The following is a 12604-nucleotide window of genomic DNA, read 5'->3' on the forward strand; positions in this document are numbered from 1 at the left end:
CTGGAGGTCATAGGGTCTACCCTCCAAAGCATCCATTTTCTCCAGGGGTACTGATCTCTGTCATCTGGAGATCAATTGTAACAGTGGGAGATCTCCAGGTCCCACCTGGAGATTGGCAACCCTAGGGGAAAGTCAGCTGCACAGCAGGGGGTTGAAGAGAATGGTTTGATGGCTGCTGGGCCAAGATTGGCATCAATAGTTCCCCAGGAGCCCCATCGTAAATTAGCACCAAAGCTTTAAGATCTCTCCAGCTGTCACCTGGAGACTGGCAACAGCTTGTCTGGAGTGTGGGCAGTATGGAATTGTATCTGTCTGAGGTCCCCCTCTTCCTCCTCCTCCTCAGACCCCACCCTCAGCAGGCTTCATCCCTAAAATATCCTGGAAGTTTCCAACCTGGAGTTGGCAACCTTTATCTGCCTGTCTGTCTTAAGTTTTACAAACCTCCCCCCCCCACAGCCTCCGCCTAGGGAAAGGGAAGCTGACATCATTCTCCTCTCCCCTATGAGGTATGATGCAACTGAAAATCCCAACTGCCTTGCGGGGGGGGGGGTGAGTTTGAGGTGTGGAATAGAGTGTTGTCCAATCAGCTTCCATATGCAAATAACCTTGGAACGCTGGGCGGGACTGCACAAAGCAGCCAGTCAACCCAGCCAGTGTTACTGAGTGGCAGTTTTTTCGGCCTAACACTAAGGATGTGAAATTTAGAACTTTCATATAGAACGTTCAAACTCAATTATAATAAGGGAGAGATGTGATGCCAGGGAACTAAAGTTCTGAAGTGCTCTGGGACCCAATTTGGCATGGGAGTGCAGTGTGGAAGGAGGAGGAGGAGCTAGGGTTGCCAGCCCCCCCCCCCCCCGGCCACCAGCAGGGGATAGGGAGCAATGTTCGCTCTAAGCTGTGGAGTCTTGTGAGCAAAAATTCTGCTTTCTGAGCTACTGGCTTTAAAGCTGTGAGCGAGCGATTTGGCTACTGTATAAATTAGTTTGCTCTGGAGCCATCCCTCCTGAGCTAAGACAAAAATGTGTGAGCTGGAGGCTTAAAAACTGTGAGCTAGCTCACACTAACTCAGCTTAGAGGGAACACTGATAGGGAGTGTGGTTGCCAGATCTAGGATGGGAAACAGCTGGGGAGGACAGGGACCTCAGTGGTGTACGATGCCACAGAGTCCACCCTCCAAAGGCATCCATTTTCTCCAGGGGAACTGATCTTTGTAGTCTGGAGATTACCTGTTATTCTGTGGAATCCCCAAGTCCCACCTGGAGGCTGGTATCCCTAGGAGCTTCAGCCCTTCCCCACCCAAGCCATTTTGCCAAGCCAAGGGGTCTAATTTACCTTGCTCTGGGGCTCCACATGCTGCAGTAAACAGGGTGTCTCATGGATGTTTTAACTCAGGAAAATGGCATGGGGGGGGGGAAGGCTGATGCTCTGCTCCATGCTGCCCTCAGGTCCCACTCCTCCACTTGTAGCTATTGGATGACCTTGGGCAAGCCACAGTTCTGTCAGAGCTGTTCTTGAAAGAGCAGTTCTCGAAAGAGCTCTCTCAGCCCCACCTACCTCACCGGGTGTCTGTTGTGGGGAGGGGAAGGGAAAGGAGATTTGTAAAGGAGAGCCAGTTTAGTGTAGTGGTTAAGTGTGCGGACTCTAATCTGGGAGAACCGGGTTTGATTCCCCACTCCTCCACTTGCATCTGATGATGTGACCTTGGGCCAGTCACAAGCTCTGGCACAGCTGTCCTTGAAAAAGAGCAGTTTGTGTCAGAATTCTCTCAGCCCCACCCACCTCACAGGGTGTCTGTTGTGGGGAGGGAAAGGGAAAGGAGTTTGTAAGCCGCTCTGAGACTCCAAGTGAAGGGCGAGGTATAAATCCAATCTTCTTCTTCTTCTTCTTCTAAATTGCCCTGAGACTCCAGGTGAAGGGCGGGGTATAAATGCAATCTCCTCCTCCTTCTTCTTCATGGATGTTTCAGCTCAGGAAAATGGTGTGTGTGTGTGGGGGGGGAGGTTGATCCTTTGCTCCATGCTGTCCTCAGGTCCCAGAGCACTTGGAGGCATTAATTCCCTGATGTCACATCTGTCACATATAAAACATGTCAGGAAATCCTGTCCCGATTCTTGGCAAATGAAATAGCTCCATCTTCCACCCTCCCAACCCACTTCTCCTCACCCAAGAGTATCCCACAGATATTACAGACATAACAACTAGTTTGGCCTTAAGTCAGGGTTTAACTCTAGTTTAGAATTCTGGTTTATGAAGGGGCAAAGGCACCTTCACCCAGGCATTATGGTTAATTGGAGTTTGGTTTGGGGTTTTGAATGAGAACGGGGGCGGGCAAGGGGAGCAAACAGGCACAGTGAACAAGACAAACCGAAGTTTCATTGTGGTTCAATATGATGTATGAATGTGGCCATAGAGACACACTCCTGCTCTGCACTGCGCCACTTAGGGAGCAACGCGAAGCAGACGCACTCAGAAATGTGCAGCATTTTATTCAATCCGGCTTACTCCTAGGAAAGTTTTCTTAGGATTGCAGTCTTTATTTCATAAGACCTTGATGAGTTAATAGCATAAGAAGGATAAATCCTTATGTTATTAGAGTTGCAAAATCCTGTGAGGTGGGGCAAGAACACACCATTTCATTTACATGTCAGATGAATTTTAAATGGTTTATTGCTTTACACCGAAATTACACTAAAAATGAAGATCTAAGCCAGAAGAGCCAGTTTAACGAGTTCAAATCTAGCCAAGTAGCAAGTTTTTAATTTATTGCTCTCTAGTTTCCATGTACTGTTGTCTAAGTTCATTTTGCTGCTGTTGTGCTTGTTGCTGATTATATTCTTTCTAACTATGCTGGCAAGCTTATATATTCTTTCTTTGTATTCTGGCAAGCTTATACACTGCAGCTTTCCCTTGTGAACTTGGTGCCCTTCCTGATTCACTGTTAATAGAATTATCCAAATGGAATATAAACCCTTGATACACAATTCACATTTACTTAGTAGTTATATTATCAGATGCGTTGGCCAAAATTGGATATTCAGTGTCAATGTGCATCTCAAGTTCTTCTTCAACTTCTCCACTGGTGGCTTTGGTGGTAGGGAAATCTTCAGAAAAATGGTCTAGGCAGGAGGCCGTATATATGTTCCATTCCCCCCCCCCATTACTTAACACAGTATACATAAAACAGTAACCTTAACAGTTACTGGAGGTGGGTCGGGGGAAAGTATCTGGTGTTAAGTACTACACAAGCAGGTAGTCAGATGTGTTGGCTGCCCAATATTTAGGTAAAGGTAAAGGTCTCCCTTGCTCGAAAGCCAGTCGAGTCCGACTCTAGGGTTGCGGTGCTCATCTCCGTTTCAAAGCCGAAGAGCCAGCGCTGTCCGAAGACGTTTCTGTGGTCATGTGGCCGGCATGACTAAACACCAAGGCGCACGGAACGCTGTTACCTTCCCACCGAAGTGGTACCTATTTATCTACTTGCAATTTCTTGCTTTCGAACTGCTAGGTTGGCAGGGCCCAATATTTAGTTCTAAGCTTACATAGTATCATTTTATCTAATAGTAAAATGGCTGGTCTCTGATAAAAAGCAGCAAAAAATGGGCCACCCAAAGAAGAGGCTGCTGTCTCTACATAATTTCCCAGGTATCCAGAAAAAACATGACTTTGTAAATTAAATAAAAGAACCACCACCTCCCACACACATATACCATAAGGCAATGAGAACAACTGAATGTGCACTAGGAATCATGGAATGGTGTTAGGGTTGCCAAATGGCACTTACCCTTGTGGCGGGGGACTCCAGCCCGGCTCCTGGTGTGTGCGTGCGTGCGCTTTGCGCACGTGCGCCGCATGCACGTCACAGGGAAGTGACGTCATGACGCCGGGCACGCTGGGGCGGGGCCACAGCCATTTGAGGGAAAAACATAGAGTTTTCCCCTCAAATGGCTGTGGCCCCGCCCCCAGCATGCCCGGCGTCATGACGTCACTTCCCTGTGACGTGCACGTGGGGGGTGGGGTTTCCCCCGGGGCCCGATTCCGCCACGGCAGAAATCGGGCCTCCAAAGCGGGGGTTTCCCCGCCCCCCGGCCCGATTTGGCAGCCCTAAATGGTGTGGAACAGTAAATGGAAACAAAGAGTGAGGGTGAAGAAATTATCCTGCCCAAGCCTCTGAGATATTCCTGCAGGGGGAGACTTCCAAATAATAACTTTCCAAACGCCCTCCTTCTGTGATTCCCTGTGGTTTCCCCAGCATGTTTACTGTAAATATGAAAGTCCTGAGATGTGTTCTTGACTTGTAATTGAAAATGTATGCCTTTGAAAACAAATCTGATTTTAAGGTCATGATTTTTCTTTAATATATCCTAGCATTAAAAAAAGGAAATGAATTGTGCCCTTTTTGTTGATTCAACACTGACATACCAAGATGGGAACTTGAATTTTTTTCTCAGTGTTCTTGCTTGTCCAGAGTTAAAACTTGCAGACACACATCCCTCATCATTGCAATTCACAATCTTTATTTACCAACAATTCATGCTACAAAGTCAGGTTCTATGACAATAGCAGGATAATATAAGCTATAAAATGGAAAAGACCCAGGAAATCACAGTATAACTTGTGGTTGACACCAAACAGCTTTTCCAACTTTACTTGAACTTCCTTCAAGAAAAAAATGATTATGAGGGAGGGAGGGAGGCTAGTTACTTGAGGGTGAATTCCCACCCCAACACAATTACTTTTTTCATGACATTAGATTTCATAGTATTTACATGCTCACAATATCCTGCTGATCAAATGGGTTCATTTTCATACATTCCATTTTTATTTAACACATTAATTTATTTTAAAAATTACTTGGTAATAAAACCAATTGTTGACATAGTTTTGCATAAAGGCTAAAACAATTAAAATACTAGGAAAAATGCAAACTTACATCAGCAATTTTGATGAAAATGTTCTAAAACTTTAAAGAGCTATTTCATAATCATACACACTCAGTGAAGAAGTACATCACAAACTGCTTTTGAAATTATTTTTAAACCTTTCTTCATAGGGAAGGTGTTCCATCCCCTTAATCATTTTAGTTGCCCTTTTCTCAGGGGTCATTTTGTAGAAAAAGAGCTAGGGGAACTCATTAGCATAACTCATTAGCAAATGCCACACCCCCTGACATCACCGGAAGTGTGTCATAAGGCCACACCCCCTGACATCACCGGAAGTGTGTCATAAGGCCACACACCCCGTCCTCAATGGTCCCGGCCGCCGGTGCCGGCCTTTCAGCTCCACTGCTGAGCCCCATGAGGGGCCCGGCGGTGGACCTGCAAGACCGGCAGGAGTGCAAGGAAGCCCCGCGAAGGCCCTCCCTGGCCCCAGGCAGGCAGGGGTGGGGAGAGTCAGGGAGGAAGCAACTTACCCTCCCTCTTCTCCTGCCTCCTCCTGGCTGAATGAGGGCTGGAAGCGGGGCGGCTGGAAGCAGGGGGCGGGGCTTCGTCATGTGCCCCGCCCCCCGTACCTCACCCGGGGGAACTGCGATCCCCTGCGTTCCCCCCCTGAAATGACCTCTGCCTTTTCTGCTCCTTTACCAATGCTATAATATCATTTTTGAGGTGCAGTGACCAGGACTGTATGCATCATTCCAAATGAGACCACACCATAGATTTATACAGGGGCAGGGGCATTATAATACTGGCTGATTTATTTTCAATCCCCTTCCTAATAATTCTCAGCATAGCATGTGCCTTTTTTTATTGCAGTCGCACAATGAGTTAACATTTTCAGTGAGATATCTATCACGACCCCAAGATCTCTCTCCTGGTCAGTTACTGCCAGTTTAGACCCCATCAAGATATATTTATAGTTAGGCTTTTTGGCTCCAATGTGTGTTTTTTTGCACTTGCCCACGTTGAACCTCATTTGCCACACTGATGCCCACTCACCCAGTCTTGACAGAACCCTCAGGAGCGTCTCACTGCCCTGAACAATTTAGTGTCATCTGCAGACAACCACTTCACTGCTTACTCCTAACTCCAAATCATTAACAAGTTAGCCAGTTTGGTGTAATGGTTAAAAGTGATGGACTCTAATCTGGAGAACTGGGTTTGATTCCCCACTAGGGTTGCCAGTCGAAAAAATCTACTTACCGGGGGACTCCCGGTCCGCGGCTGGAGTGCGCGCATGCTGCACGCACGTCACCAGGAAGTGATGTTATGACGCCGGGCACGCTGGGGGCGGGGCCACGACCATCCGAGGGAAAAATATAGAGTTTTCCCTTGGATGACCTTGGACGTCATAACGTCACTTCCTGGTGACGCGCACGCCGGGGTGGGGTTCCCCCCGGGGCCCGAACCGGCGGCGGCGGGAAACCGGCCTCTGGGGCGGGGGTTTCCCCACCCCCTGGGGGGACTTGGGAAGCCTATTCCCCACTCCTCCACATGCAGCCAGCTGGGTGACCTTGGGTCAGTCACAGTTCTCTCAGAGCTGTTCTCAAGAGCAGTTCTCTCAGAGATCTCTCAGCCCCACCTACCTCACAGAATATCTGCTGTGGGGAGAGGAAGGAAAGGAGATTGTAAGCCACTCTGAGACTCCCAAGTGAAGGGTGGAATATAAATCCAACTCTTCTTCTTCTCCTTCCTCTTTATTCTTCTTTCTTCTTTTGCAGCACTGGTCTGGAATTCAAAATTAGGAAACATCATAATAAGCTCAATGAAGACTGCCTTAAATTCCATAGGCATTAGCTACAATGTTATTTATTTTGTAAGAATGATCCCCTAAACAATTTTAAATTGTTCCAAATTCAGAACCGGTGATTCTTGTATTTTACAACTGAGCAGATCATTGTGATGATGTAATTCATTTTTTCCCTTAGATGGCTTGTTACTGATTAATTCTCGTTTGTTGCAGGTCCTCATTTTGCAGCTGTCAACCACAATAATGAAATTATTATTACAGATTTCCACAATCACTCTGTCAAGGTATGACATAGTAAATTCCTGTTGAAATGGATAGAAGTTGTTCATATGTTTTCATAAAAGAGCTATATTTTCAACATTAGCCATTGCTCAGTTTGGAGGTAGGGAACTGATTGGATGAGTCATTTGATTTTCCTGTTTAATTAGAGCTATACTCCTTGAGTTGTGTTGGTTCAAAAAGTGCTGTGCTGTTTTGTATAACACATTTCTTTGTGCCATTTTACACCTTCATTTTGAGATTATAGGTGTCAAGGGATGCACTTAATGCTTGGAGAAACTTGCCTCTGATAGCTGTAATGGTAAAGCAATCCTATGGCAACAGAGTTCTTGCTGACCTGATTAACACTGCAAATTTCTTACATGGCACTTATAAGTGGCATGCCTAACAGCCATGTACCTTGCACTTTATGTACGTTTTGCAAAGAGTTGTTGTCTTTTGTGGCAGGACCAGTTGTATTTCCTAGGCACGAAACATATCTATGTGAGCTGACCTCTATATTCAGAATCAGGCAGTTCAGACATTTGCAGATTTCTGACTACCAAAGGCCCCATTTCAGGCTACCCTCGTGGAGGAGTCATATAAATTTCAGTGGACTTTTTTGGGAAGGTTACTTCCTTTTTTACTTCATCATTCCCCCCCTCCCCCCGCTTTAAATGATTCCTATTTTTCTGCAAACCTTGGGGTTCTGCAGAAATTATGTTTGGGTGGCCCCATTTTATGTTACATTTCGAATCTCCTACTATGTCCCAAACATTAGTACTTCAGCCTTACAGTTATATCTATACAAGCAGGGACTCATGGGAAACTCATGCGGAAATTCCCCCTTTGGTCACGGCTTTGTCCTTTGGCTTATGTTACCTGGCCTCAGTCACCGTTCTCCAACTACTACCTTCTCCCAATAATGACAGCAGTTAAATATTCATCAAAACTATAAAGAGGCAAAATAAAACACAAAAAATCAGCAAGAAGAGTGTAAAAACAGAAGAGCAGAAGCTAGGCTATTGTTTGCCAATGACCACCTAAATATTGCAGAAGTTTCTATGAGAGGTGAGTTGTCTTCCAGAAAAGTCTGAGTACCGTTGTTGGTCTTTTCATTGTGGAACCCATAATAAGCTTATGAGAGCCCCCTCAAATTCAACATAATTTGAAAGCCATAATTATAAGACAAGTAGAGCTGTATGCAAGTGAGACTTACTGATAGCTGTGAAGGGGAAAGCGATCCTATGTTTTGTAACTAGCAGTGGAATCTCTGTCAGTGTAATAGAGGGAAGAGTATAGCCGTAGGTTATGGCTATATTTTTCTTTAAAATTCTGGTTCTTTTTATGGCTTGCTATAGATACCTTCTTAGGATAACATTGTCGTATTTTGCATGTCTTACCCTAAAGGCATGTTGTTTCTGTCATCTTTCCCTCCAAAAAGCAAATGTCTTTTTGCCAGGTTTTTGGAGGGGGCCATGGCTAAATGGTAGAAAATCTCCATTGCGTGAAAAAGTTCCCAAATTCAATCCCTGACATCTCCAATCAAAGGGATCAAGGGATAGATTATATGAAAGACCCCAGAAATGTCAGTCAAAGTAGACATAACTGAGAGACCAATGACTTGGTACAAGCAGCTTTGTGTGTATGGATGTGTTCATTAATATATCTGAGGATAGTAGCTGTGCTTCTTTTTGCAGGGTTGTAACATCAAGCAAACACTATGTAGTATAACATGTGACTCATTTTTTAAAAATTCCTACAGGTATTTAACCAGGAAGGTGAATTCATGTTGAAGTTTGGGTCTAATGGGGAAGGAAATGGGCAATTTAATGCACCAACAGGAGTAGCTGTAGATTCGAATGGAAATATTATTGTAGCCGATTGGGGAAACAGTCGAATACAGGTAGACAGAAACTTTCTTTTTTCCAATCAGTTAGCTTATTGTGATGTGTGTTTTGGCTTGTGTTTTTTACCACATGGCTTGTGTTTTTTACCACATTTTCATGACTAACTCTCACACCATCTCTAAAATGTCTCCATGTGCTCTAGAGTGATAGTAAAACTGGGTGATACATGAACTCTGCTAATAAGAGCCAAACAAAGAGAATTCATATGAACATTGCTAATAACACAGTGCTTAAGGAAGTGCTGAGTAATATAGATAAATTTGCCACAAAGAGTCAAATGTACTTCATGAAGAATGTGCATAAAATGATACGAGGTTTTCATACATCACCAGATCAACATGTATAGTCTCTAGGGATGTGCAATAACTGGGGAAATGTGGCCCAGTTTGTGGTGTGCCTGGTTCGCAAACCACAAACCATCACAAACTTTTAGGGGCCAAATGAACTGGTTCAGTTTGTGGCTAAGTAGAACAACCCCCAGTGTGCTAGAGACACCACACTCACAGACTCTCCGGTAGACTCTCCTCTACCTGCCCTCTAAGATTGGTGAGGATTGGAGTTACAGCCCCCCAAAGAAGGTACTCCCAGGAAAGTCTGTCAAATTTGGTGTTTCTAACTCCTAAACCTCCTGAACCTGCAGCTGTCAAAATAACACCTTAAAGACTAACAAAATTTCGTGAGTCATTGCTTACTTCTTCAGATACAGCAGTGAACAATGACTCACAAAGACTCATACCCTACCTAGAGATGTGAAGGCCCGGAAAAAACCTGGAAAAATTCGTGAAAAAACCGTTCCCCCCCATTTTTTTCCTGAAGCCTTTTTTGTTTTTTTCCAAAAAATTGAAAAAAGAAAAGAAAAGAAATTGATCATGGAACGTTTTATTTTAACATGATGAATAAAATATTTTAAGACAAGGTGTTCAAATATTTTCCAAATCATTTCTAATATATATATATATATGGTATCAGATTGATCTAATTTCTGTGCAGTGAGGACAAGCAAGTCCTAGGTTACAAACTGAACTCTCCAATGCAAGAACAAGATGCATTTCTTCCTTTAGGAGGTGCTATTGTCAGAAGAAAATAAAAAGGTTTGTTTTTTATGTGGGTGGGTATTCTGTTTGTAATAAATGTTTGGATACACTATATTTTTAATAGACTAGTTGTGGTAATTTCATGCCAAGTAAAAATGTCCATAGTCATATTTTATGTTCCTAAAGTAACAGAATGACTTTCAATCTAGAAAAGACAAAAGAAATGCTAATGTAGCATTTTTTTTCAATTTTTCCAAAAAATTCCGTTTTTCCCGAAAAAAACTGGGGAAAAAACGGGTTTTTTTCTGAGCTTCAAAATTTCCGGAAATTTTACATCTCTACCACAAATTTTGTTAGTCTTTAAGGTGCTACTGGACTCTTAGTCTTTTCAGCTGCTACAGACAGATTAATATGGCTACCTATCTTGAACAGCTGGAAAGTTTGTGGAAAGTTCTTCACAGTTGACCTACCACAAAATCCGCTTCACAAACCACTAACCAGCCAAAATTTATCACGAACTTTAGATTGTGAGCCGGTTTGTGCCCATCCCTAATAGTCTCTGATGTTGAACTACAGAATATTGATTTAAAAGCATGTACATTGCTGAAACAATGTATGCATTTTCTGATTGAGGGCTACTTGTCTCTAGGCAATGTAGAAAATTGATGTGGAAGCTATATGTATTAAATGTTCAATGTATGAAATGGATTCAGCTGATCCATATTCTCTGGCATTCATTAGTGATAAGCCACACTAGTGATGCTACCCAAGTTGGTACACCTTGCACAAAATATGAACCCCAGTGGCTTGTAATGCTTGCAAACATTACAACCTGGAGTTTTCCTCCAACTTGGATTATATTTGGAAGGATTCTTTCTACTTCTTTTCTTCCTTTGCTCGTCATATCACTCTCAGGTTTATTTGTCCATGGCAGCCAGAGGTGCGTAGGAGAGGAAAGAGTCCTTCGCCGTTTCCCCTCCTCATCTGTTCCCCCTACTGGTGTCTCCAACTTCAAGCCTCTGCAGACTAGAGCAGAGGGGTAAACAGACAAGATGGAGTGGAACTCTTCCTTCCTCTTTTCTGCCTAGTCACCTGCCTGTAGCTGCTGCTGTGGGTACTCATGGGGATAGCTGGGCAAATTGTGTAGAGCTCTTCAAGAGAAGAATTTTTCCAGAGTTTTCTTTGATGTCACTCTCTTATTAGACCCTTTCCAGCTCAAGCTCTGGTAAGTTCACCCATCACTGGGCAGTGTGTAAGATAACCTGCCTACTACTTCAGTCTGTGCACATTCTATGAGTCTTCATATGCACATGCCCTATCAATCACTCACCAATCACTTTGCTGTGGCTCCATTGTAGATGTTATGGGTTTTTTGTTTCTTTCATTGAACTGAACGAATTCTCTTTACATTTTCACAGGTGTTTGATGGAAGTGGATCCTTTTTATCCTATATAAATACATCTGCTGATCCACTTTATGGTCCCCAAGGCTTGGCCCTAACTTCTGATGGCCATGTTGTAGTTGCTGACTCTGGAAATCACTGCTTCAAAGTCTATCGGTACTTACAGTAGCAGTTGGATCGTGCTTATGAAGTTACTAGTCTCTGAGAGCCAGTGTAGATCTTTTTGTGTAGGATGTCTACTTCTTTAAATATTTCAATTTTAATACAGAAGGAGTTTTCACTTTTATGTTTTATTTACAAATCTACCTTGTTTACATAGGACTTGCACCTCATACGTTCCGCACTGAAGTCATCCTAAGGATTAATAAGACCCTCTCTTTTTTCCTGAATTCAGTGGAATAACAGACATGAAGTCAGTGGAATAATAGACATGTGAACTGTGGCTTGTAGATCAGGCATTTATGTAACTAACTAATTTTTCGGCAAGGGAGGGGGGAAAGTGAAATGATTTAAAGGGGTTTATTTAACATGTGAATGGGGAGCTCTTGTTTAAAGCTTCCAAATCTGAAAATTGTTACTGTTAAGCATTATTTATCCCAGCAGGAAGTCTGGGAGTCTTTTAGACCGTGTTGTTATAGTAGGTATTACATTTGTAACATTCTTCTGTCTTAGCAACTGTAGTAAGTAGTTTCTTTTAGTAATAAAGATATATGGTCAAGTCATTCAGAAACCTTCCTGTTCTAGTTGTCCGACCTAACACAGTTTAACTTTTAGCACTACAAGAATCAATGCAAACTTTCTGCCTGATGTGGGATTAACATACATGTGTATCTACTTCCCTTCTGCTCAATGTGTTGTAAGGATATTCCAGAATCCTGAAGTTTCTATGGAAAGAAACTGTAATAGGGATATGTTATTGCAGAATGTATAATGTACTTCCCATGGTTTTTAAAAGCAGTCCAATTTTCACACAGGATAACAAGCCACGCCGGTTCCCCACTGGAGGACCTACCTTGAACAACCAAAGGATGTTTAGAGCTTGACAAAGGTTTTTTGGGGGGGCGAAACAAAGAGTTACCAAAGCAAGGGTGGTGGTGGTTTTTTAAAAATAAAATTCCAAACAAAGTTAAGTATTACAAAAAAGATTTGTGGGACAAATCTTTAACAGTTAGTGAGTCTGAGCCAGGACTAAATGATGATTCAAAACAGTTCATAATTTTTCAGCATCAAGAATAAGAAATGCATGTAGACTATTTGATCATCATCCTTTTCTGGAAGAGAATATTCTATATTTTCTCTCTCCCCTGTTCTCCAAA

The 12604-nt window shown here is 43.2% G+C and overlaps 1 protein-coding gene across 3 annotated transcripts in view; it reads left to right on the forward strand.

Annotated features, from left to right (window-relative positions):
- Positions 1-12344, forward strand: part of TRIM2 (tripartite motif containing 2) — an 81436-nt gene extending 69092 nt beyond the window's left edge. For all 3 annotated transcript variants that reach the window (XM_015409033.1, XM_015409034.1, XM_015409035.1), the window contains exons 10-12: positions 6898-6968; positions 8708-8848; positions 11305-12344. In XM_015409033.1, coding sequence (XP_015264519.1) covers positions 6898-6968; positions 8708-8848; positions 11305-11457 — 365 coding nt within the window. In that variant the 3' untranslated portion in view covers positions 11458-12344. The remainder of the gene's footprint in view (positions 1-6897; positions 6969-8707; positions 8849-11304) is intronic.
- Positions 12345-12604: the final 260 nt, after the last annotated feature.

The sequence above is a fragment of the Gekko japonicus genome, unplaced genomic scaffold (genome assembly GCF_001447785.1).
Source record: "Gekko japonicus isolate JY-2015 unplaced genomic scaffold, Gekko_japonicus_V1.1 scaffold24, whole genome shotgun sequence".
Classification (NCBI taxonomy): domain Eukaryota; kingdom Metazoa; phylum Chordata; class Lepidosauria; order Squamata; family Gekkonidae; genus Gekko; species Gekko japonicus.